The sequence below is a fragment of the Gobius niger genome (assembly GCF_951799975.1).
Source record: "Gobius niger genome assembly, chromosome: 9".
Lineage (NCBI taxonomy): Eukaryota > Metazoa > Chordata > Actinopteri > Gobiiformes > Gobiidae > Gobius > Gobius niger.
The window spans coordinates 5851496-5878638 of NC_136860.1; the positions used below are offsets into that span (position 1 = coordinate 5851496).

The 27143-nt window shown below is 42.4% G+C and overlaps 2 protein-coding genes and 1 long non-coding RNA gene across 3 annotated transcripts in view; 2 read left to right on the forward strand and 1 right to left on the reverse strand.

The window, feature by feature from the left end:
• Positions 1-6391, forward strand: part of dnah2 (dynein, axonemal, heavy chain 2) — a gene marked incomplete at its 3' end in the record, with an annotated part of 104648 nt that extends 98257 nt beyond the window's left edge. Inside the window, exons 79-87 of the mRNA XM_079563752.1 lie at positions 95-286; positions 1214-1398; positions 1531-1765; positions 2156-2307; positions 3514-3628; positions 4377-4553; positions 4638-4712; positions 5003-5153; positions 6237-6391. Of these exons, the coding sequence (XP_079419878.1) occupies positions 95-286; positions 1214-1398; positions 1531-1765; positions 2156-2307; positions 3514-3628; positions 4377-4553; positions 4638-4712; positions 5003-5153; positions 6237-6391 (1437 nt within the window). The remainder of the gene's footprint in view (positions 1-94; positions 287-1213; positions 1399-1530; positions 1766-2155; positions 2308-3513; positions 3629-4376; positions 4554-4637; positions 4713-5002; positions 5154-6236) is intronic.
• Positions 6392-8813: 2422 nt separating this feature from the next.
• LOC306967807 (transmembrane protein 50B-like) lies at positions 8814-19872 on the reverse strand. Its single transcript, XM_079562997.1, has 7 exons — positions 19762-19872; positions 18399-18534; positions 17152-17264; positions 16220-16287; positions 13115-13207; positions 10835-10892; positions 8814-8990 (listed from the first exon to the last, which is right to left on the reverse strand). Exons 2-7 carry the CDS (start codon positions 18495-18497, stop codon positions 8945-8947), a joined length of 477 nt encoding a protein of 158 aa, XP_079419123.1. The 5' UTR covers positions 18498-18534; positions 19762-19872; the 3' UTR covers positions 8814-8944.
• Positions 19873-20061: 189 nt separating this feature from the next.
• LOC306967868 lies at positions 20062-22730 on the forward strand. The gene is made up of 3 exons (XR_013793220.1): positions 20062-20191; positions 21522-21611; positions 22465-22730. It is a non-coding gene; the product is annotated as an uncharacterized lncRNA (long non-coding RNA).
• The last annotated feature ends 4413 nt before the right edge of the window (positions 22731-27143 follow it).

Below are 27143 nucleotides of genomic sequence, written 5' to 3' on the forward strand. Positions count from 1 at the left end.
AATCTCGCTCTACTAACTAAATCTCAGACGTATATGATGAATTGAAAAACTGTTTTGCATGTTCTAGTGAGGGAACTGTGTGCTTTGTCTGTAGGGAGTGAAGGCCAACATGAAGCGTCTGTTCCAGCTGGTCACAGAGAGCCAGTTCAGCCGCTGCTCCAGACCAGTCTACTACAGGAAACTGCTCTTCGCGCTCTGCTTCTTCCACAGCATCCTGCTGGAGAGGAAGAAGTTTCTACAGCTCGGCTGGAACATCGTGTATGGCTTCAATAATTCAGACTTTGAGGTAAAGAATATGAATATGTTGACTGCACTTAGTAAAACTTATTCATGCTATTGTGTGTATATTATTTTATTTTATTTATTTTTGCAAGGACAGTGCATATTAACATAACAGCTCAACTGTAAAATATGCCAGAGTTAGCCAAAAGGCTAGTTTTCATCTGTAGTCCTCGGCCAGACGTACAGTAGGCACCCTGGAAATGGGTAAAACAAGTTATCACAAAAATGATCACATGGCAAAATACAATAAACATCACATTTGCTACAGCAGCAGGAATAAGACACCAACACAAACATGCAACAAAGAGTTCATGCGCGACAGAGCTTAAGATTATTATATATTAAGATATTGGGGCTCTTTAGAGCTTTAAACCAGGTTATGCTGTTTCCTCATCAATGAGCACACACACACCTGCTAATATCAAATTGCCTCTACCATCATAAATATCAGAAGTCGTTAATGCCCTCCTCTACACAATTTCAAAGGTCCTCAGGGTATCATTAGATGTAAACAGTGCCATTTCTGCAGAGTAAACTCTCCTCTCCTCTTGCTGCTATGACAACTGAGTCATGTTCTGTCAGTGTGTCTGTGATGCTGTTTTCACAGAGACATTAAAAGCTGAGTCATGTTCTGTCAGTGTGTCTGTGATGCTGTTTTCACAGACATTAAAAGCTGAGTCGTGTTCTATCAGTGTGTCTGTGATGCTGTTTTCACAGAGACATTAAACGCTGAGTCATGTTCTATCAGTGTGTCTGTGATGCTGTTTTCACAGAGACATTAAACGCTGAGTCATGTTCTGTCAGTCTGTGATGCTGTTTTCACATACATTAAAAGCTGAGTCATGTTCTGTCAGTGTGTCTGTGATGCTGTTTTCACAGACATTAAAAGCTGAGTCATGTTCTGTCAGCGTGTCTGTGATGCTGTTTGCAGGTGAGCGAGAGCTTACTGAGTTGGTACCTGGACAAGTATGAGGAGGTTCCCTGGGACGCACTCAAGCAACTGATCGCTGGGGTCAACTATGGAGGTCATGTGACAGACGACTGGGACAGACGCCTGCTGACCACATACATCAATGACTACTTCTGCGATGCTGCTGTTAGCCAGCCCATGTTCCAGTAAGATCCCCCGACACTCATCTTCACTGGAGTAAAGCTACGATGAATACTTTCCATAAGCATTATCCAAACAAACTAATAAGTAGAAAAAGTTTTGGAATTGTATTCCAGTGATTGTGTCCCTCCCGTCAGGCTGTCGCCCCTGTCCTCGTACTACATCCCTCAGGAATGCTCTCGGGCCTCTTGTGTTCAATTCATCAGTAACCTGCCAGCCATAGAGCACCCTGAGGTGTTCGGACAGCACCCCAACGCAGACATCGCCAGTCAGATCGCGGAGACGCGCACCCTCTTCGATACTCTGTTGTCCCTGCAGCCTCGGGTCAGCAGCTCCGCAGGAGCCAGCGCAGGCCCCAGTCGAGAGGACAGAGTGAGTGTTCTGCCACACTCAGCACGCCTTACCACTTCATATACCACTCTCATTCTGATACTAACATCACGTACATGTCTTCTTCTATTGCGAAATATTCTACACCAGCTATCAATGTGGAATACTTTCAAAATGCAAGTTTAAGACACTTCGTAAAACTACAATTTCAAATGTTTCAAATGCGTCATCACTTTATACTATATTTATTGACAGTAAAGAGTAACTAGATATTTAGATAGATAACTTTTTGAAGAAATTGTCCTTATTAGAGTAGATTTGACCATGTTAATGCATTGTTTTTTGTTGTCTTGAATAAAAGTAGCTATGTTGTCAAAAATGAGAAAGAATTGCCCGTGTCCCATGTTCCCCCTGACTGCTGTGCTTCCTCAGGTGTTGGATCTGCTGGCTGATGTGAGCGCTAAGATCCCAGCCCCCATGGACTATGAGCACACCAGATTCCTGCTGATGGACAACCCCAGCCCTCTAAACGTGGTGCTGCTGCAGGAGATGCAGAGATACAACGCCCTGCTGGAAACCATCACGTACGTGTGCATTTTAGAGCCCACAGTCTAGGGCTGCAGACAAGTTCAAATCACAAATGGGATGGTTGCAATTGACCTTTCGCCGAGCCCCGACCTTCGGAAATAAATGAGAGAGTGGATCGCGTCCACTCATCATTTTGATGCTAGCTCGTCCCTCTAGCCCTCCACGGAGCAAAGTTACAGCAGGGCAAAAAACAAGTTAAAAATAGCTTGTTGCCTTGTCCCACAGCCATGTGGCAGCCATGTTGTTTACTGTCAAAGGCCAATTATTGCAACAATACGTAAATATTCATATTTTTACAAATTTACAAAAGTTGAAGTTAGTTTCTACTATTTGCAACATTAGTTCTGAGAATGTCTTCCATTTCCAAGTCAAATTGGTACTGCGTGATATTCTCAACAGAATTGAAAATCAATCAAAGTGAATCGTGAATCGAATCATATCGATTTGGGGAATCTCATCGATACCCAGCCCTATCTGTAACTTTATAGTAGAAAAATATATTCATAATTCAGCCAGTAATAGGGAGAATGGGAGAAAGTTAATTTTTTTCCTCCTCTTTGTTTTCTGACTGCTTCAAACATGACCATATATGGGTGATATGCCGTCTGTATCTATTCCAATGTTGATATGAAACAACAACATCCTGTGTTGTTTATATTAATGTTATAGCTAACAGTTTAAATTGGCCAACTTCAGGCACAGGTTTTTGAATATTGTCACCACGTTTGGACACCATTAATATAAATGAATAAGACCTCAGGTCATTTGTGAATGAAGTGAAGACGCTGAACTTTGTGCCAGTTTCTCTCATGTGGATAAGCCCAGGAATTAACAAGGTAATGGCTATAAACAGATTGATGGAAATAAAAAGGAAAAATTGGCTCGTGCAGTTAGCAAGCTGGCTACAATACTCCGGGCAACTCTTCAGATTTCTGTGGACTGTTCAGTGTGTTCTTACGCCACTAGACATCGCAAGTTAGGAAGAGAGATCGCATTACTGCACACGTGTCATTTTCTTTGAAAACTGTACCGAGTGGCTTAACCAAGCAATATTGTAGACGTGCCTAAAGGGAAAACAAACATACCAGAGACCTGTGTGAATCCTCACTCCCCTCTCTCTGATAACTGTCGTTCTGTGGATATTGTGTGACGTGTGACAGATTTCAGTCCTTTGCCATAAAGTTGTATTATTTTGGTTTCAGTTCCTCCATCTTAAAGCTACAGAAAGGCATCAAAGGCTTAGTGGTGATGTCACCAAGTCTGGAGGAGACCTTCAACTGTATCCATGATGCACGAGTGCCCCCCCTGTGGGAGAAGGTACTGCACTACACACATCCACCTGTACAACACAATAGTGAAGGTGCAGAGTGGTCATAACGCTGCAGCGAGTGGATCTTCTCTCAGTCGTTTCTCTCAATGTGCTTTAGAGCTTCGAGATGATTATTTTCTTTAATTATCATTAGCCTGTGAATATTAAGCTTATACTGTCCCATAGTTAAGCCTTTTTCCTCACATATACAAACACGTGCTGAACTGTTGGAGAGGCCATCGCTGTCTAATCTCTGTGGAGACAGAAACCATCGTCAGAGCTCATGCTTCAGGGGATTTGCTATTAACCTGCAAAAACAGAGACACGCTTGCTCTCTCTCTTACAACACGGACATACGTGTCTTCCAGTATTTATGATAAATGTATAAATCACGTGTTTAAAGCCCCGCACAGTTTGAGGAAAGCCTCTGAAGTGCCGTGACGCTCCAGTGTGTGTTGAAATCCCACATGGACGTTCGTGGGAGGTCGTGCCGCGGCGTGCTGCGTTCTGGTGTGCGATGGCTTTAGTGTCTGCTGTGATTTTGATCGATTTATGAGTCGGTTCATCTGAAAATCTAACTCATTTGCGTGGTTAAATCTGTGTTTTCCTTACAGACTGTCCCTCTCTAGCCGGTCGTCTAGCATGCGCCATGCTGTACTTTTACTGTCATTCTGTGCTGTAGTAGTAGGCGTGACCCTGCGTGACCCTGCGTGACCCTGCCTCACCCTTTCTCACCCTGCCTCCCTGCTGTGCTAGGTGTACCCGTCCCTGAAGCCTCTGGCAGCTTGGACCAGAGACCTGTGCCTGCGCGTGTCACAGTTTGCCTCCTGGGCGGAGACCACGGTGCCCCCCACCCTCTTCTGGTTCCCTGGATTCACCTTCCCCAACAGCTTCCTAACCGCTGTGCTGCAGTCCACCGCCCGTCAGCACAATGTGAGTGTATACTGTAGTCAGCCATCACCTTCATGTGCTCCCAGTGTCTGACCTGAGCTCATGGACATGCTGTGTGTGTGACAGATCTCTGTAGACACTCTGTCCTGGGACTTCATGGTGTTCAATGTGGAGGACGGCCACCTGCTGGAGCCACCCCAGGTACAGCCACTCCTCCCCCCTGCTCACACGCTCTGATGTTGATTACAGCCCCATGAAGCTTCTGCAAAGTGTTTCATTCTTTGTAACAGCTGACCCGCTCTGACCCAGTGTGGTTATTGGGGTAACAGCTGACCCGCTCTGACCCAGTGTAGTTATTGGGGTAACAGCTGACCCGCTCTGACCTGGTGTGGTTATTGGGGTAACAGCTGACCCGCTCTGACCTGGTGTGGTTATTGGGTTAAGCTGACCCGCTCTGACCCGGTGGGGTGGGTTGTTTCTGTTTCCCTCAGGACGGAGTGTACATCCGCGGCCTGTTTCTGGAGGGGGCCGGCTGGGATAAGCCTAACGCGTGCCTGGTGGAGCCTGAGCCCATGCAGATGGTGTGTCCCATCCCCACCATCCACTTCAAACCTGTGAAGAAACTCAAGAAGATGGCCAAGGGTGAGTCTGCTGCTCCATTAATGACTTCATTTGTTTATGAGGCGTCCTGTACATTGAAACTACGTCACCGGTCAGTGTGCGCTTCGTGTCGCCGTAACAGGCTTGAAAGAGACCGGGGGATCCGTCGTGGAAGTCTTCACCTCTTTATCCATGATTGTCTCGTCTGGTCAGTCATTAGCTCCACTTGGAAAAACTTATTTAGCATAATCCACAACAACAGGCCTGTCTTCACCTGCCCCGCGCCCATCGCCGCTTGTTTTACATCAAAAGTTGGAAATAAGCTTAATGGGGTTTGATTCCCGGGATTGATTCCCGCCTGTCCCCCGGTCAAATGCAGAGAACTAATTTCTCTACAGAGATTAATAAAGTATAGCTTAAAAAAAAAGGGACAGGATGAAATGCGCCTGTCCCGCACTTCTCACTGTCCCTGAATGCATCTTCCACGCAAGACAACAGCGCATGGTTACAGTAGCTACACCATGGATATGTTAAGGCTTATTTACAACTTTAGACATGTGAAACAAGCTGCGATGGTGAACACAGGCCTGTTGTTCTGGATTATGCAAAAGAAGTTTTTCCAAATGGAGCTAATGACTGACACGACAAGAGAATCATGGATAGAGGTGAAGAGCAGCAAGTTCTACGACGGATCCACAGAAGATGGAGTGCACAGCCAGTGTTTGACTTATTGGACATGAAGCGCATGATAGAGTCAGTCTGCGTTGGCCGTGTTACAGTGACAGGAGCAGAGCTTAGTTTGGGGTTGAACTGGTGCAAACATCCCCATCTTGCGGGATTTTGGGGACGGGAGCGGGGCAAAACATTCCAGATGCATGCGGATGCAGGATTGAAAATTACAATAGCGGTACTGCCCCATGTGGGAGCAGGCGGCACCTGCACCTGCTGTCCCCGCCGCACCTGCCGCACCTGCCATGCCTGCCGCCACGCAGTCCTCACCAGCACGTGTGCTTGTTTCACACGGTTAGCCTGCAGGTCTAAAGGTGGACATACACACGGACGGTCAGAGGACATACAGTATTTGACTGTGGTGTTACATGTTCCCTGTATGTTCCGTGTGCACAGGCGTGTACCTGTGTCCGTGTTACTACTTGCCTGTGCGCTCGGGGAAGGGCGGCCGCGCCTCCTTCGTGGTGGGAGTGGAGCTGAAGAGTGGAGCTGCTCCTCCTGAACACTGGATCAAGAGAGGCACAGCCCTGCTCATGAGCCTGGACAACTGATTTATTTACTTTAGACATTTTAGGATATTTACTTTATTTATTTTTGGATTTGTTCATTAAAAATGTTTTCAGATGTGTGTGTGTGTGTGTGTGTATCATTTTCCGTGACACATTTGAACCAAATAAACCCTGATGACAACAAACCAACGTTGAAGAGGAAGGTGGAGGGTTTGCACTTTTTATTTGATCTGCTTTAAGAGCCAGGTCACACAAGTTATGAAATAAAGTAGAAATGTCCTTTTTACTTCAACCTTTTCACCAGAAAAAACAAAAAGACGTACATCAACAGGTTTGGTCAATTCATCAAACAAATGCATTATTAAAAAAAACACAACAGTGCAATTCTTCTTTTTATTGTTCCGTTTGCAAAAGAACCTTAAACTGTTTGTTCCCAATTAACCAGACTTTACAAAAACTAATGTGGCAATATTTACACCTGTCCCAGGAACAAAACGCCAAAACTACAAACAGCAACGAAGCTACAAACCTGAGTGAAGCGCGGGGACTCCAGGGAGCTGACCCGTGTCCCGCCTTTCACAATACTGAACGGTAGAGAAAATTCTTCAGCCGTCACCTGTACTTGGTAGTTTGAGTGTGTACATCCAGTGGGAGGACTTTACTTTCTTTATTCTGAGAAAGAAACTTACAATCTCTACGTGTTGGACAAACTTGGCCCAGTTCTTTTTTTAAAACACACAACTATTTCAAATTCACACACTCCCTCTTTTCCTGATACTTTGGGGTACATGCGATGCAATCAGTCGGGACATGGTCGCATTCTGAAAACACTGTATAGATGACGGCTTTAGATTTGTAGATTTAAAATGACAAAGTGCACGTTTAAAATAACACTAAAAGCTAAGACTAAAACTGTGCAAAGACATGACAGTCACTCATTTCAACTACTGGCTTTTGGCTCATACACACTCCAGCTTATTCCAAAAACACGACTATTCACAACCAATTACATTTGCAGTGTTTGCTTTAAAATCCAGTGCACGTTTGGAAACATGTCAGGAGCGTTAACAGCTGAGAGCAGACTGAATGTTTGGGTTTGTAAAAGCTCTACCGGCCCGTCTGCGGAGGATCAGGGGTTAGTTATAGTATTGTGAAAGAGCACAGTTAGAGACAATATTTCTATTCAGTTTCTATTCCCTTCGCTGCCCAATACTGCACCAGGGCTGGTACCAAACGCACTACCTGACAATACTGATTGTTGTGTTTGTTAAATAAAACTCACAAATGCTGCAGGAATTCATCTGCAGGCGAAGTCTCTCCAACAGCAAGAGGCGTCAGTGTCAGTTGCCGTTTGTAACAGATTTCTTCATTTCAGAGTCAGACATTTGGTTATTCACTAGTGCTGGCCATGTTATTCTGGGCAGTATTGGGTTTTGCAATGCCTTATTCCAGATGAATTGTATCGTCATACTATTAAAGAGGGGGTATTATGCTTTTTTCAATCACATAGCACCAGTCTATATCACACTACAATGATGAGGAAACCTTCTGTTGGTCTGTAAATGTAGTAAATTAGAATAACTGCCTTGTATAAAATTGCTCTCTCAAAATGGCTGTAGTGAATGTCTTGAAATAGGCCTCTGTCTCTTTAAGAACCTTTGACCCTTTCAGACACGCCCCCTCCACACGCTGTCTGTGGCATCAGTGGGGAGGGGGTTCTGCTGAGGAGCAGTGGTTGGTTACTCGGCTGGTGACGAAAGCTCGGAGGCGTCTCCAGGAGGTGGGGGCGTTCCTAGGAGGACTCGGGCAAACCTATCCCTAAAATGGCCAAAATCAGAGTTTTTAGAGATTACTCAAAAATACGTGAATGTGCCAAGGCAACACTTCAGGCATGTTTTTAATGAGGGAATGACAGAATAACATGATGCAAAGCTTGAAAAAGTCGATTTTGCATAATACCCCCCCTTTAAGTGACGTTGTCATGGCTCCACTTTAGCCATATTCTCCAGAATGATATTCAGATGATTTTAGCCTGCTGTAGAACTTGAGTCTTTTCTGACATTTCTGATCAAATTATTTTTTCCATACACAACAAAGGCTTATTTTATATATCTTGGTGAAATGGTGAGCTATGTTTTTTGGCCTGTAATGTGTTATTTCAGCAGCAGGTTCAGATGAAGTTGTGTTTTTCTCAGTAAATGTTGTCTCACTGAGTCTAAAAGCTGCTAACCCTGTGTGTTAGCGTTCAGTGTGAGCTCGGATGCTAACGCTCCTGGATCTCCACAGGTCATCACATATGAACAGTTTGGTCTATGTACAGTACATGTGCTCAGCTCCAGGTTCTGCCATCCATACATACCACAGTTATTTTCCCTTTTATCACTCACATTCAGACAGAGGACAGAGCCGACTCAGTGAAGTGAGCGTTTAAAAAGAAACATCAATAAAAGTGTGACGGAGCTAAAATCTTAAATATCATTGAGGTTTGTTCTGTCTGGTGGGATGAGAAGGTCAAAGGTTGTTCTGCCCGTGTGTGAGCTCAGATCCACAATACTGTCTTTAAAAGGAGGATAAGCCAGCGCAGGAGGTCAGAGGTCAGCCCCACAGGTCCTCAGTGCGGCCGAACTTGTAGATCAGAGTACTGCAACGACAAGCAAAAGAAGAATAGTTTTTGAAAGGAATGTCCAAATGTTTTCCCTCATCATTACTTGACAGTGACTGGGTTCACTTTGGGACAGTTTTTGTTTCATATGAATTGGCCTCAGGAATTACAGAGAAATCAGCAACAAACGAAGACTAGAAATCTGCAGTTACCATAGTAACGCTATTGCTCCACATCGCGTCATAGAAGGGGGCGTGGCCTCGCCGTGGGGGAAAACACAATCTTTTGGGAAACACAATTTTTCACTCTTTTTAGCCGTTTTCTGGCAAAATATGGAATTATTTATCACATACAAATAAAGTCAAAACTAAATCAGGTCCATATAGATCAGCGGTGTCGAAGGCCAAAATTCAGCCCCCATGGCGGGTCGCGGGCCACATATTGTGAAGCACTGTGGCACGTGTTTCTCAGAGCGCTACATAAAGTCATTGTTCATTCACTCCACACTCGATGGCAGTTAGTTACTATTGTAGCCACAGCCGCCCTGGAGCAGACTGACCATTTACCACGTGGCTATAATATGCTGTTTATATCCTGATCTCTTATTATGTCAGCGTTCTCTGTTGGACACGTGTGGAATTCTTTCCTTTTTTTAAATATAAGCTGCCCCCTAGTGGCTGGAGTGAGCAAACTGGTTATTTCTTTAAATATCCATATCTCCGCACAGGCATGGGTTAGAGACTTACTTTTTCTTTTTTTTACATACTCAGGAATTTATGCTCCTCAAAGGGCCACATTAAATCATCTCGCGGGCCGCATGTGGCCCGCAGGCCTTGACCTTGAGACACATGTGATATAGATGTTTATTCACAGCTGATTGTTCAGTAGAAGAGAAAAAAGCAATAGCTAGCGTTATATGAAGCATCCTGTTAGCATTCTCTGTTATTCATGTATTTATGGGCTGTTGAACCACTTTGCTCCTCTCCATGTCTTTGTATCTTTATTTAGTAGAAAACTATGTTCATAATTTAGCATTTGTTAAAGTAGTTTTTGAATAATTAGAGAAAGTTTAGACATGACCATATATGGCCGATTCCAGAGATGCCATCTGTATATAGATTAGACAGACAGACAGACAGACAGACAGACAGACAGACAGACAGACAGACAGACAGACAGACAGATGGATCATGTGATTAAAGTAGGACTTTAATCACATGATCCATGGTCTGTAACAAAACGGCTAATGCTACAACAGCTAGCTCATACGATGCTAATGCTACATAAACGTTTCTCCAAACCAGATCGAATTAAAAACATGCAACATAACATAAAGGCTGAGACCTAATGTAACTTTCACCTTAACCAAGCACATTTTCTCCAGTTCATCTTTACCTAAATCTAAAAGCTTCATGACCGGAGAGTCAGCAGCCAATAGGCCAGTGTGACACCTCATTTGAAAGCTAAGCCCGACAAAACTCATCGTGATTTTTTTGTCGCGTTGTTGCCGCTTTTTCGTCACATTTTTTGTCGTGTTCTTGTAGTTTTTTTGGTCGTGTTTTGTCACTTTTCATGATGTTATTTTCAGTGAGAAACGAGGAGTAACACACACCAACAGCTGTATCAGAGGTGCAGATGTTGAGAAAAACTAAAATAAAACAGCGATGTACACTGCGTTTTCGGCATGTTTTTGACGCTTCTTTGGTTCTTCTTTGTGGCTTTTCTATTGTTTTTTCATCACTTTTTACTCATGCTTTTGTCACTTTTTGGTTGCTTTTACATCCTCGATTTTGGCGCCTTTTCAAAATGCTTTTAGATTTGGGTAAAGCCGAGCTGTAGAAAATGTGCTGTGTTCAGGCGGGGGCTAAACCATGTGGGGTCACCTGAAGAAGATGAAGGCGTTCTGGAAAAACACGGCCAGTCCCGGAGCCACTTCTTTCTCTGGGGAAACACATTGACTGCATTTAGACTCCTGATGTGCTGTGAACACCAGACACCCCTGTGGGAGAGTTTCTTTTCTTTTTATTTCTTTATAAGGGTGACGGAGCTCGGAGCACTGATCCACGTGCTGATGTCAGGAGGTGGTCCCTGTGTTCTTGAAGCCCAGAACCTTTTCTAACCCTCAAACCTGGGGGCTCTTATTTTCCGGATGGAAAAGAGTGGAGTGCTGCTTTTTTTTTTCCTTTCAAAGCTGAAAAAAAACAAACAATCAGAAAACAGCGCCTGCTTTAACTTCAGAGCCGTCTTGTCGTTTGCCAAGAGTTTCAGGAGCTGTTCCGCTGGAATATCTGGAAGGTTTTAATGCTACAGGAAGAGTTTAGTTGCTCTTATTTCAGCATTTTGTTTTGTTTTGCACATGGGACATCGCGGCTGGAGAATCATGACTAATATGTAACTGCAGCCTGTAGCAGGGGTCTGTGTCCGCATGGCTCCTGTAGGTATAGGAAGCAGCTCACATAATGAGAGATGCTGAAGGCAAAACATAATTTTCATTTTTCAGGTTTTAGGCCAAATTGGTCTCTTTACAGATAAACTTTCACCTGGAAACCATAAAAAGCCCGAATCTTCACGGGAATATGTTTCATTATTGAACCAATTCAATTTTTCTCATAGATTTATTTGGGAAATTGTCATTTCAAGAGCCATTTTCTTAAAATGCATTTTTCCCACATTAATGCAACAATCGCTCCACGTCAGTAGCTCCTACAGACTTTAAAGCAGTAATAAGTAACTCTCCCCCCTAGAGGCCATAAGCGCAACTGCAGGTGTAGTAGCAAGTTACGATTTTTTAACTTATTAATTGTCTTGGAGAGTAAATACAACACTGACAGGAAAAGCGAAGGGAGAGAGGGTCACTGTGCATCCAATTATACAATGGAAATATTTTTTTTTTCACTCAAACCTGGCTGTAAATACTGTTTAAAGTGACACTAGCCCGCAGTTAGCTTTGCCCGTTAGCATGTTAGCCTCTTCTTCGTGATTCCATTAGTGTGTATTGCTTTCTCCACACTGGTGGCAGTCAAGTTGCAAACATGGTTTTCTGGCCAGAGACACCAGGGGGAGATGAAAGACCCTCCAATCATCCCATAAACACTTGTATTACCCCCACATGGACTACGGAAAGGATTTATTAAGGTAAACACGTTACTTAGTACTGCTTTAAAGGAGCTAGATGCAAGTTTGTGATTTTATGCTCACCACTGCCATCTCAGGTCATACGTGTAACTGCAGCTTCTATATTAAGCCCGTGCATGACGACACTTCGGACCTGAAAGAACATCTTTCTGAGTGACAGTGCAGGATTTTAGAGGCAGTTGTGGTGAACAGGTCTGAGCTCATGCTACACATTAGGACATGGCTGGAACATGTAGGGGGAGGAAAATACATTATTTTAACATTTTTAAATTCCGCATAGTCCCTTTAAACCTTCCAGTGTTGGACTGAACAATATTTTGAAGTTATTTTTTCAGATGGATTTTTTTTAATATCTAACTCGTAACTTGATTTAATGAGTTTTGAACTTCAAAGAACAAGAAGAAAAGTAAATGTTAACAGATCGAAACTCCGCTCTGGTAAATTCAAAGTTAAATTGAAACCTGGCTCGATCTATTATTTAGATTTCGTTGCATTTTTAGACATAAAACTTTAAAAGGCCTTATTTTCATTTTTTCCTCACATTTATGTCAGTCTCTACAGCACACGCTTCAAATGAAAATCTCTACATTTAAAAGGTTTCCCCTATTCACCTGCAGCGTCTCACCTAAAGTGCATAACTTAGACAACTTTTTATGCAGAACATGAAAGCTGATGCTAGTGCTTATTTGACCTTTCAGTGACCCAGAGGCTGTGAGGGCGGTTAGCTTAGCACCGTTGCGTTCTAATATGGCGGCCTCAGTGACGCTCAAGGATTTCTTTTATTTCAGGTTTTTAAGGGTTTCGGATACGTAACCATGGAGGCTCCGTAGCAGAGAAACCCTACCAGAAACCCTAAAAACACTTGACCCTGGAGCGTCCTGGAGGCGCCTGTGAGGGAAGGTGAAGACGCCATGTGAGGATCTCACTAACTAGCTAACAGCTGCTAAGGGCTGAGTGAATGTTTTTTAGCTCTACAGGAAAACCCTACAGGAACATCTGTGAGGAGCGAGCAGAGACTAAGGACCTACTTGGAACGACGTAGGCCCCAAACAGGATCCAGATGGAGGCGATGAGGGAGCCGAACATCATCATGAAGCCCAGGAACAGCCACAGCCGCGCCCCTGCACACAGGCCGCAGACACACTACTGTTTTTACAGGCAACTTAAATCTATTGCTTTTACCAAGGCAGAACAAAATCACTTTAATTTTTTAAGATTTGCAAAATTTTATCAAACAGAGGAGAGAGAATTGGACAAAGTGGGAAACTTTTGAGCTAATAAAGTGGTACACTTCAACCGAAACCGAAAATAGGTTTTAGAATGAGACCATTATTCTGGCATTTTTCATGAACTTTTAGTTTCACAGTAAACATTTCTGAGCAATGTTATAGTTTTTCAATAAATGTTAGTTTAATCCCAAGTAGAATCTAATTGAATGCTTTTTAAGAAAGGATTAAAGGAATAGGCCACCGTTTTTATATACTAAGATATGTTCTTACCTCACTTTAGTCGAGTTAATATATCCCCGTCTGGTCATTGTCCGCGCGCTCTGTCACGCAAACGGAGCACATACGCAGCCTCTCCCACATGTGACATAGCTCCGAAAAAGCTCACGATAGAAGCTACCAAGCTCTTCCACGTGTTCCCTATTTAAATAAAGTTACGTGAAGTGTTTTCATGCGAAGTATATTTACACAGAAATGTAACGTGTCGATTTTATAAGCAAATAAAAAGGGGGACTATATTGTGAGGCGTAATGATACGAGGAGTAAAACGTCCGCGCAGTAACTCCTAAAGGTTATTGACGGAAGTGAGCGGGGGAAGTCTTTAGGAGTTACTACGCGGACGCTGTGCTCCTCGTATCATTACGCCTCACAATATAGTCCCCCTTTTTATTTGCTTATAAAATCGACACGTTACATTTCTGTGTAAATATACTTCGCATGAAAACACTTCACGTAACTTTATTTAAATAGGGAACACGTGGAAGAGCTTGGTAGCTTCTATCGTGAGCTTTTTCGGAGCTATGTCACATATGGGAGAGGCTGCGTATGTGCTCCGTTTGCGTGACAGAGCACGCGGACAATGACCAGACGGGGATATATTAACTCGACTAAAGTGAGGTAAGAACATATCTTAGTATATAAAAACGGTGGCCTATTCCTTTAAACAACGAGGAGCCGCGCATTAGACGGTTATAATGCACGACGCGGAGTGCGTTATAACCGTCTAATGCACGGCTCCTCGTTGTTTAATCCGTTTATACCAGGGTCCCACAAACATAACTTTTATAATAAATGTTTTTTTCATTTACTAAACTCACTAAATATGCCAGACTACCGGGACTATTTTATGTGGGTTGTTAGCCGGTCACTGAAGGCTCGTCTCAGAGCGAGTCATTCTCCACTGCTGTGAGGATCTCCATCAGGCTCAACGACACAACATCAGCACAGAATCACAACACAACAGTACTAAGTAAACACCGATATGCGGCACTCGTGGGCAGGAGTTATTTCACTTTTACGCTGTTTAACCTGAAGCTAAAGCTAACTAGCTCAACGAGCTCAACTGTTTATGGAAACAGCTGCGGTGGAGTCGCTCACACCTGGGCCCCACGAACTGAAACTTTTATGTTTGACTTCACTAATCCAGACAAATATGTTTAAATGCTGGGATCATTTTATGTACGCCTGAAAATAATAAATAGTGCCTTAACCGTTTTCAATAGAAATGGAAAGCTCATATTTTATTAACAGTAGCTAACCTAGCTGCTCACTCTCCTCTTCTTCTCATTTATCAAACATTTTGTTTTGGCCAAAAACGTTGAAGTTAACACAAAATCCATCTCATGTTCCTGTCAGTCACTAGTTACGTGTTTATCTGATCCAGCTGTGTCATGCGTTGCTATGGCGATGCCCACAGCGGAGTGATATCCCAGTGATTTAACTACCGGACTACGTGTGCGGTTATACCAAAATAATGCACACTTGTTAGCACCCACCAGCCAATCAGAATTGAGTATTCACCCAGACCATGGTATAATGACAATTAAGAACCAAAGGGAACCTAAACTAGAATAATATGAATGGATCTGCTGCTGTGGAGTGTTTTGTGTTTGGAAATGCTGCTGCGCCAACTGATGCTTTTTACCCAGTATCGAAACTTTAAAAAGTAGCCATTTGGTATTGATATCTACAGTACCCTATCTGCAGTTTCCTCCAAAATGTCCCTGTATTTGGCTCCATCCATCTTCCCAACAATCTCCCCAAGTCCCCACTGAGGAAAAGCAGCCCCACAGCATGATGCTCCCCCCCCCATATTTGACACTGGGGATGGTGCACTCAGGACCATGAGCAGTGTTAGGTTTGCTCCATACATAACGTTTTGCATTTGGGCCAAAAAGTTCAATTTTTGTCTCATCTGACCAAAGCACCTTCTTCCACATGGAGCTGTGTCCTCCATATGACTTATAGCAAACTTCAAACGGGATTTCTTATGGCCTCCTTTCAATAAGTACGACTTATAGTTGTCCCATGTACAGATTCCCCCAGCTCAGCGGCAGTACTTCACAGCTCCTCCAGAGTTATCTTTCCATTTCCGAATGATGGATTGAACAGTGCTCCGGGAGATGTTTAAATCTTGGGAAATCTTTGTATAACTTAACGCTGCTTTAAACTTCTCCACAGCTTTATCCCTGACCTCTCTGGTGTGCTCCTTGACCTTCATGATGTTGTTTAGTGACCAATACACTCCGATCATAGCTCTGAGCCTCTATTTAATGGTTAGGCCAAGGAGTGAACATTCTGCAGACATTAGGAATGTTATAACGGCAATTTAATGCACTCAGAAAATGCTGTATGAATACTTATGCACGCCCCACTTTTCTATTTAAAAAAAAAAATGTATCATCATGTATTATTTTGCCATGAAAGTAAAGTTGTGTGAAGAACAAGTGACTTATTATGTTTATGGCACAGAAACAAATCTGCTAATAAAATACACTGCTAATTTTGAAGCACTCGTTGACTTTTCAATGGCACTTGCAAATGAGCTCTTCCTATCAATACTGTGGCATCGATCCGCCCATCCCTAATAAGAAAGCTAAACTAAATCTCCAGATGGGGGAGACCTACCTGTGCGTCCCAGACAGCCCTCTCCGTACGTGTCTCCTCTCACCTGCCCGTTGGACACCGCGTTGATCCTGCATCATAGTGTTACACAATCAGTAAAGTTCAAACGTTACTACATTTTTGGTCGTCTAAATGCGTGCACTTTTGCAACAATTAATGCTCTCAATTTACACAACACCAGAGGCCTGTGGCAGGTGTATCTTTTACCTTTGGATAATATTTCATTCTACAAACCGATATATCAACATTTTACAGACAGAGTGACGTTTGAATTGTTTGTGTGAAATGCTCTGCGCAAAAGTCGAAGAAATATAGCGGCCTGAGAGGATGTATGACAGGGAACCACGCACGGCGCATTTCACAATGAAGCACATGGTTCATGTTTACACGTGAGTGAAGTTCTAACGTTACACATCAGTAAAGTTCTAATGTTACATATCCAAAAATCAAAGCACAGTCCGAGTCACAGTGTGACCAGTCAGTGTCAGCACGACCAAAGCTGTGATGATTCAGGAGTAACCTCTGCAGAGACCAATGTCCAGATCACATTCAGTTCTTTTGAGTATTTACTTTCTGTTATGTCTCCCTCCAGTGTTGACTTGTCTGAAGTTCACTTTTTTTCTGTTCATTTATTGTATTTATGTGGAGACTTTGTTACATTGTTAACATTTTTCACTCTATTAAATTCCAGATTTTTGTTTGTTTGTTCATTTTGAAAAGCCTTTTACTTATTTCATTAAATAACAGTATGAGATTCAATTACATTTAAGCAAAAAACTTTAAAGTGACCTTTTGCACAGTTTTAAGTTCCTATGTGTTTTGAATTGTAATACTGCATAATGATTTGGCCTGACACTGAGCAGCCCACTGGGAGCTCTTCTGATGCCTCCACAGACATGTTTGGATGAATCGTATTGAACTATTGAGCGTCTCACATGAAGAAGGCGATGGTGGAGAAGACGCCGCAGGTGTGGAAGGCGTGGTTCATCTCAGCCTGAGATGGGTATGTGACGGCTGCATCGATCATGATCCACCAGCCACTGAAAAACTGAGGGGACACGAGAGATGGGACTTTAGTCGGAAAAGGACGGGAGGGGACAGATGGTGTTGATGATGCATTACATCTGGCCTTGTTGGGAGTGGATATTTCTACTGACCTTTCGACTAAAAAAAGTTTGAAAGCTTTTATTTTATGTTACATTACTGAGCTTTGGGGCTTTACTAAAATGACCACTATGAAAACAAATGTTGACAAAGAACCTGTTGAAGTTAGGGCTGCGATGTTTATTGATATCAAATCACAATCAAGGTTTTGATGACTGTAATAACCTCAAGAGCTGAGGTTTGTCTGTTTTGAGTGATAGACGTCACTGATCAGAATCATGGAGCCTCTGAGCTCAGGTCCAGCTCCAACAAATACAAGTTTGTCTGAGGCTCCATAAATCAGATTCTAAAGTGTGATTCCATATCTGACTTTTTCAGTCACATGGCTGCCCTGCAGAGTAACTTTGGATGTCGGGGAAACTCCTCCACAAGAGGGCGCTGTCCACATAAAACCAATTATTTTTGAAAGCAGAATATTGTGTATTGTTCTAATGTGGGGCAATTTGAGCGAGAATATGTTGTTGACTGAAGTCTAAAGGTAACATGACTTCCTTCACTCATTATTTCAGCAGTTTATGTATTTCAATGTATCAAATATAAAAATCGCAATCGCAATTTTGGCAGAAGAAATAACTACAATTTTTTTTGGTCAAAATTGTCCAGCCGTAGTGCAGCTCCTCTCACAGACACCTGGCTACACCAACCAGACCATACATGACCCAGTTTGTTTAATACATTCGTTTTTGGAGCGTACACTACAGTTATTCAAATGCTAAAAATGTGTTTTCATATGTAACATAAGGAGAAAGTTTGACTTTTGAAATAAAGTTTCAACTTTTTAAAATAACTTTATCAAATGTATTGTGCACATGCTTTGTTTAGAGCGAAGGGCCCAGAACCAAGGGATTCAAATTTACATCGACAACTCAAGAGAGAAAAGTCACAGCGCTCTATAAACAATCTGCAAACACTAGCTCCGCTGAGCTCCAGCGGTCTCCTCCTGGTCTGGTTGCTCGATCATGGGCTGGTGTTAAACAGGAGGACAGCATCAATGAGTCAAGCCAGAAGCCGATCTTACCAGGACCCCTGCACCGACAGAGGCCACAGTGTTCCTCCTCTCTCCCCAGTCCATGCACTCGCACTCGGGCCAGCGGAAGTTATCCAGGAAGCCCGCCATGACGCGCCTCAGCTGCTGTCAGAGGGACTGAAGACTCCTGGAAATGTAAACACAAACACATGGCTCATAAGATCCAAGGAGACCAGATAATCACAGCGTCTTTGAATGAGTGACCCACGGTGGCCCCCCGGTGACCCCCCGACCATTGCCTCACCGCAAAATGGTCGGGGGTTAAATTCCCGCACAGTGTAGCCCATTCTGTGTTTGCATGTTTCTCTCTCCGTGTCTGGATGGGTTTCCTCTATTACCCCAAAACATGCACAACAGGTAATTCTGACCATCAGCGTGGCTCCACATCAGGAAAAGGGATGAGTCAAATGCAGAGGACAATAAAAGTAATTTAACCTTAAACCAAAAAACCCTGAAAATTCTGGAGCATCATAGCCACCCACGCAGACAGCCGCTGGGTCATTAAAGGTCAAATACACACTATAGTCCATCCTGTTCCATAATGCACCTTTAAATTACCGCCCCCTTTGTGTGTTGGCATTTGTGACCGTTCTGACTGTGGTTGGATTGTAATTCATTCTGCAGTTCTCCGTCAGAGAATCAATCATTTGTCAAAGCAAATGAGAAACTGAATTACAGGTGGTTCATAAATAAATGTCTCTTGTACCATCAAATAATCCCTACATTGTGCTAATGTACCAACGTAGGGGAAATCTCAGCGTGGGGGAAGAAGTTCACAGCGTAGGGGCCCCTTCACTCAGGGACTTTAGTACACAATACATTCGGTTTCTAGACTGAAAAAAAAATCTTTATTGTTGTCCCTTAATAATTAATAATTTAAACCTGTTTTTACTGTTTTTTATTTGCTGAATTTACAGAGAAGAACTTCAATAATATTACTAGTGTCTTCTCTGTAAACATGTCAGAATCTAATAACATAAGGGTGTGGAAGAAATTGGACACACGTAAAACGTCACTATTGATTGACACACTTCTCATATTTGTTCGAGACTTAAATTAAATTACTGTACATTAAATATTCATATAAAACAGACTTTTGGTCAATAATTTATATACATATATATATACATATTATTAATACAAATGCTATCGTTATTTCATTTCACTGAGGTTCCAACAGCTGAATGCTAGCAGGCGAGGGCTAACGCTGCTAGCCTTAATGCTAGCCGGTGCTAACGGGCTGTAAACGCGGCCGCTCTGATCTCCGCGGCCTGACCTTCCCTTTACTGCGGCTCAGAGCAGAGGAAATACACCAAATACAAGATGCGACGAGAATAATGGCATTTTCTCTAACCTGAGCTGTTTCTGATATCGATGCGCTCTGTTTCCATGTAGCGCTAAACCTTTTCCTGGGGGTTTGCCTTGGTGCACAGCTCCATCTGCAGGACGATGATGGGAACTGCACCCCTTCAGAGGCAAAATGAAGCTTTAGATTATCGATAAGCGATTATCAAAAACAAATACATGAACGTGTAAATATAAATAAATAAATGCAAGAAAAAAAAGTAAATCCTAAAAATATAATTCGTGCCAAAAGGGGTGTGGTCTGTCGTGGTGGGTGGGGTCAAAGTGGTTTATGCGGAAGTGCCCTTTGCTTCCTTTTAGTTGCGGCTGAGGAAGCACTTTTTACGCACGTTTCGACGCTTCAGCTCTACGATCTGCAGTCCTCGTCGACACTAGAGCCCCTTCTCCACTCGCAGACATGGTGTGACTTATTATAAACGGTGAGTGTGGTTCATCTGGACAACAACAGGTCAAAAGTCCAACCGGAGTGAGTAGGGCAAGGGGAGCGTACGCCTCGCCAGGAGCGCTCAATATGTCTTTGTTGGATGTTGATTATGCTTTATTCAGGCTTTTCTGGTTACTTTTGACCTCTTAACCCCCACCTGAACCGGGCACATTATCTCCAGTTCGGCTTTACCCAAGTCCAAAAGCTAAAAAGTAAATTAAATGACTAAAAATGATTAAACTGGGTTAAATCGAGTTAGCCCTAACAGACGGAATCCCCCTGTGATTGTGGCACAGAGGGGAGTGAGACAGTGTACATGGTGTTAAATAACAGTGTAGTGATTTATAGTGGAGGCCATTTCAGTTCTGAAATGACTAGAATGTGTCTGGTGATGAAGATATCAGGGATTAGGAGAGGAGGAAAACATTTGAACTTTTTAGTAGCACTGAGTTACTTCTCTTTCAAGCTAATCTTAACCCTACTTTACATTTACTGATACTGTACATTTTGTAGAATTCCCCTTTTGATATTTGGTCAATAAAAATGAAACGCTTTAGCTGCTTCAGTCCTGGGAGAGCTCGTTTATTGTCCCGTGATGTTGCAGTATGAATGCAGTCAAACCGGAACGTATAATGGACTGTGACAATGAACTCCACAAGTTGTCAGTGTCACAAGACACGATTTGATTTAGGTCCGTGTTCCTCCACTGGTGTAACTCCAGAACTCATCTTCAAGCTTGGAAGAAAAACTTAGAAATGGAGCCGTGAAGCAGAGGTTGGTCTAATCCGACTAAAAACGACGAGGGAAGGAATGAAATGACATTGATTTGGAGAATTCCCTTTCAAGCTTTACATCATGTTATTTTGTCATTCCCTCATTAAAAACATGCCTGAAGTGTTGCCTTCACGTATTTTTGAGTAATCTGTAAAAACTCTGATGGCAGCCATTTTAGGGATAGCTTTGCCTGAGTCCTCCTAGGAACGCCCCCACCTCCTGGAGACGCCTCCGAGCTTTCGTCACCAGCCGAGTAACCAACCACTGCTCCTCAGCAGAACCCCCTCCCCACTGATGCCACAGACAGTGTGGAGGGGGCGTGTCTGAAAGGGTCAGAGGTTCTTAAAGAGACAGAGGCCTATTTCAAGACATTCACTAGAGCCATTTTGAGAGAGCAATTTTATACAGGGCAGTTATTCTAATTTACTGCATTTACAGACCAACAGGTTTCGTCGTCATTGTAGTGTGATATAGACTGGTGCTTTGTGATTGAAAAAAGCAGAATACCCCCTCTTTAATACCACCATGTAGTGACCCCATGTGCATTTCAGCCTGCAGGTTTGTGGCTCAGAAGATCCGTACTGCCTTCATGGACCATCCGCAGACGGATAACAGCGCCCCCTCCTGACGTCAGGCAAAAGGTCAGAGCCAACAGAGCTGGGACAAAAAACTGTTTAACTTCCTGTCAAAAATGTTAGTTTTACTGCATTTTAATTCCAAGATCTGCAATAATGACTATATCCAAAGAATTGTTTATTTCAAGTCATTTCAAGGTAACCTTTGTTATTAAAGGCTGCACTAGCAGGTCACCTTCACATTCAAATTTATTATTATTATTATAATTATTATTATTATCATTATCGTATTTGTTATTATTGTTGTTGTGCGTGAATTTTGTTTCCACAGCCTGTCAGGTCAACACCATCACATTCAACATTTAACACAAAAGGGGTGCACAGAAGTAAAAAAAAAAAAAAGCTAACATTAAATTAGATGATCATTATGTCATAATCTTAGATGGAAGGCACAAGTCTATGGAATAGACACAGAAAACCAATGCTGGTCATGATTCATCATCATTGGATTCATAAAAAAACTCAGTACAGTTACTTTGTGTAAATGCACCAGATTTGGCCATGGGCTGCTCTGTCATCCTTGAACAACAATTATTTAAAAACAAACAAACATGGACATTGAGTGCATATACACTATTTACATACACCCCTGCTATATAAACTATTCCCCAATCTATAACAGTTAATCAGGTCTTATATTGATTATCTTTTAATTATAGTTTGAGCTCTTTTTTTCAACACTCTGGAACAGCACCTGGGGACCGTTCCAGCTTGTGCCTTTCACAGGAACCTCCCAGACTCCTCTTGTGGCTGATCTTCCTTTTAACTAGATCTTGGAGAAACATCTGACCAGTAGTATCTTTGACCACCTCCGCAGTTCCCATGTGAAACCTTCTCCTCCTCCTCCTCGTGTTTCCAGGAGAGAAGTCCTGCATGATGAGGCCGGAGCCCGCCGCCCCTGCAGACCTGCCTGAGCCCTGCAGCTCGGAGCAGGCTGTGGGGAAGACCTCCTCCTCCTCCTGACGCTAGACAGCTGTGGAGGTGCTCAGGTGGAGCGCACAGACCGCTGGAGATGTTAAAGGGAGAAGAGCAGAGCATATGAAGAGCTGCCCCTCAGGCCTTCTGGACCGGGGCAGCTCTGATCTGAACCTTCTGCTGTGAAATAAAGGAACCGCTCCTGTTTAACCTGCGCCCGTCCTGTCTGCTCTCTGGGTTTGCTCTCTGGGATTTCACTTAGACATGAGCTCATCTACACAGTTTTATGTTTTCACTGAGTGTACTTCAGGGTTGGATCTGTTCTGTAGGTGTTCTGATGAGAGCAGTGAAAACCTTGGAGAGTCCTATGACCACTGTGATGGAAGCTAAAGGCGCCATGCGACCACTTAAACAGCCACCAGTCACTACAAGATCAAATACACACAAATATCAAGGTTTTTATTCACATAAAAACACTACAGAATACACCTTTAAACATTCATTATGACAGTAAAGGTTTCAATTATACCTGTGCCAATGACATTTTGAAAAATGTCATTGGCACAATGTCATTCTAAAAGTGTCAGTTTGAACTGTGACAGCAGGGGGCGCTGTATGAGGGGCATAGGGCTGATTTATTCAGGACATTCATGTTCAGTAGTTTCAGAGTGAGCTCGTTTTGAAAGACAAAAATACCCCAATACTGATGTGATATATATCAACCGGGCCCTCGTCTTCTCACACAGATTTATCAAATAGTCACTTTTTGTTACAGAAATTTGAAATGTGAACAAAAGCTTTAATGTAGCGTTTTCTGTCATCATAATGGATTTGATCATTTACATAAAAACGAACTTCGATCAATCATACTTCCACAGTGTTATTCGTTGTTTTTTTTTTTTAAATATTGTCAAGTTTTCTAAAAGTCAATGTGGGCTAAACTTGAAAAAGCCAAAAGTAGATGGAGGACAGAGGCTTAACTCAGCTTCATTACGTCTTTTTATTTTCTACTTTGTTGTTTTGCTTCTGAGAGCAGCATTTAGTTTACAGCAGCAGCAGGTTGAAAACCAACAATGTCTCCATACTCTTGCTTGCATTGACCTTTAATTGTGAGGCAACAATGCCACACACCTGTCCAAGTGGTGCTAATCAAGTCAGGGGAATCACAGTTCACTTGCTAGAGCGCCCTCTGCTGCTCAACTAAACTATGACTAAACATGTCAAAGACAATTCTGTCACACCATTAACTTTTGACAGCACAAATATTAATAACAATGCATTGGTTTTATATAGCGCTTTTCTGGACACTCAAAGACGCTTTACATTGCACTATCCGTTCACTCCATACTCGGTGGTGGTAAGCTACTATTGTAGCCACAGCTGCCCTGGGGTAGACTGACCAGTCAGCGCCATCGGCCCCTCTGACCACCACCAACCACTCACTCACTACATTCGCTAGGCTTCCTGGTGTTACTAAACGGTCTCCCATCCAAGTACCGACCAGGCCCTTCCCTGCTTAGCTTCCAAGGTCTGACGGGATCGGGCAGAGCAAAGGTGGTGTGACCATAAGACACTCATTTATTTGGGGACTCAAGACTTTAAAGACTATTTCCTCAAAAGCATTTCACATTCACAGACTTTACATTTTCCAGTCAGACTCAGAGGTGAGCAGAGTAATGTTATTTTAAAATCATCAAGTAAAAAGGAGTCACCCAAATGAATACTCAAGTAAAAGTCCAAAAGTGCTTGGAGAAAATGCTACTTGAGTACTGTGAGTAACTGAGCATAAACAAACCGTGTAATGTGAAAATGCAAGAAAGTAAAAACACAAACACAAACTACAGATATTTTAGGTTGACACAAAGCTTTTGTAACTTCCAAATTCACTCGTGACTTTTTTTTGTACTCAAGAGTAAAGATACTTCCTTACAGCATTACTCAAGTAGAAATAAAAAAGTAGAGATTGATATAACTGCTCTGATAAGGACAGTTTCTTGAGTATGTGTGTATGTGAGTAAAGTACTACTCGCCTCTGGATTTATGTTTATGTTTCAGTCGTGACATAAATGATGAGAAACCAAACCATGAAATAATGTGAAAATGTTTATATTTTTAAATTAAATAAAATAAAAACATATAAGAAATCATGATGAAGAGTTCGTTAACAATACCATCCATTTAACACATCACAATGAAGAATGGTCACTTAGAGATGAACTCACAGAGGCACAAGTTACTATTAAGTAGAAGTAAAAAGTGTACTGTATGAAAAAAAGTAGTTACTTCAAAAAGTTTCTTAAGTACATTGTACTTGATTGATGTCAGATCTGCTCAAACACAGTTACTGCAGCTTGTCAGACTAAACACACATTCAGCCACATATCAGCAAATGCCCACAGAAGCAACATTAAAGGGACTATAATGTCATTAAAGGGACTATAACTATCCAGCCATGTCCTAATGTGTAGAATGAGCTCAGACCTGTTCACCACCACTGCCTCTAAAATCCTGCACCGTCACTCAGAAAGGTGTTACTTCAGGTCGAATTGCCGTCATGCACGAGTTTAAAGGGATATTTCAGGATTTTTGACATAGGGCCTCATTTCCTAGTTATCCAGAGTGCTGCTGGTACCTGGCTAACACCAGGCTGCTGTGTGCGCTCGAATTATTTCGAACTGCACAACAGCCTGGGGACCATGGCCAAATCTCCGGTGGATTTGGGAACCAATCACAGAGCGAGGAGGGACGGCAAGACGATGACGCGCTATTCGATATATGGAAGCTTGTAGTTTATTTACGGATAATTAAAAAAAAAGTTTATTTACGGATCCAACATGACAGCAGCAGACACGATGGTATTTTTTGATCAAGCTTTAGACCTTGTTCTAAATAATTTAGCTCAAAAGTTTACAGCGGGTACGTCATACGTCATCTCATACGATGATATGATTGGCTGGGGCTACGTGCAGACGCATGAGACTTTTTTTTTTTTTTTTTCGTATCGCCCAATAAACGACTATGGACGCTCGTAAACCACACCTCTCCTACGAGAAAATGAATTGGTGGTCCCCAGACTAAATATCACTTGTGATTTTAGTCTGGTGTTAGCCAGGCTAAGTGCTGCTGGTACCTGGAGATATTTTTTTTGTAATTCATGCAGTTCTTATATTTGAAGAGTTTCGTGGCGCTAGGTTAATGCAAGGCTAGTGCATTTCTATGGTATCAGCTAGCCTGCATTAAAAACAGTCTGACACACTCCACAGCGCACATGAGGTGAATCACTTATTGATTGACTGCGGAATTCTTCCGCAGTCAATTATTGGTTTTCATGTTCTTTATTATTATTGATTGACTGCGGAATTCTTCCGCAGTCAATTATTGGTTTTCATGTTCTTTATTGATTGACTGCGGAATTCTTCCGCAGTCAATTATTGGTTTTCATGTTCTTTATTATTATTCCTCTTCCATCTTTTTCCCGATTTTCTAGAGCTTTCAGCACCTTCATGCTTTGTGCAATTTATGCAAGTTATGCATCAAAATGTTCCGCATGTTGAGGAGAAGGGTGCTATTACTTTTGGGACTTCTGCAACTTACGTTTTTTCCGCAATCGGCCGAAATGTCTGAGATTTTTCCCATTGACTTATAATGGGGCTTCCGCAAATCCATGCTTTTCTGCATTTTTTTCTGCATTTTATGCAATTTCTGCACTTTGTGCATGTTCAGCTTATGCAACTTGTGGGTTTTGAGAAAAAATTGCCCTTCTGCAGTTTTCCAGTTTTTTTATACGGGAGTTTGAAATGTTTGCATTGGTGTGTATGGGGTGAATCCAGCCAATGGGGAGACTCCAGGCCTTTCAGCCATTTGTGCAGCTTCTGCCAATCAAGCCCTGAGGCCATTTCAAAAGTTTGACCAGTTTATGGAATTTAAAAAGTTTATGCAATATTAACAATTTATGCAAATTAACGACTTTAAGGGATTTAACCAGTTAATGCATTTTAAAGCGTTTATGCAACTTAAGAGTTTATGCCATTTAGGATTTATGCATTTTAAAGCGTTTATGCAATTTACATAATTTATGCGAATTATCCCATTCATGCATTTTACCACTTTATGCAGTTTATGCAACATGACATTTTATGCATTTTACCAGTTTATGCAAATTTGAATATGCAATTTGAAGAGTTTATGCAATTTTTGTATTCGCTTCCCGCATTTCCGCAGCCATTGCATTTCTAGTTATTATTCCTCTTCCATCTTTTTCCCGATTTTCTAGAGCTTTCAGCACCTTCATGCTTTGTGCAATTTATGCAAGTTATGCATCAAAATGTTCCGCATGTTGAGGAGAAGGGTGCTATTACTTTTGGGACTTCTGCAATTTACGTTTTTTCCGCAATCGGCCAAAATGTCGGAGATTTTTCCCATTGACTTATAATGGGGCTGCCGCAAATCCATGCTTTTCTGCACTTTTTTCTGCATTTTATGCAATTTCTGCACTTTGTGCATGTTCAGCTTATGCAACTTGTGGGTTTTGAGAAAAAATTGGCCTTCTGTAGTTTTCCAGTTTTTTTATACGAGAGTTTGAAATTTTTGCATTGATGTGTATGTGGACCTGTCGCATTAGTG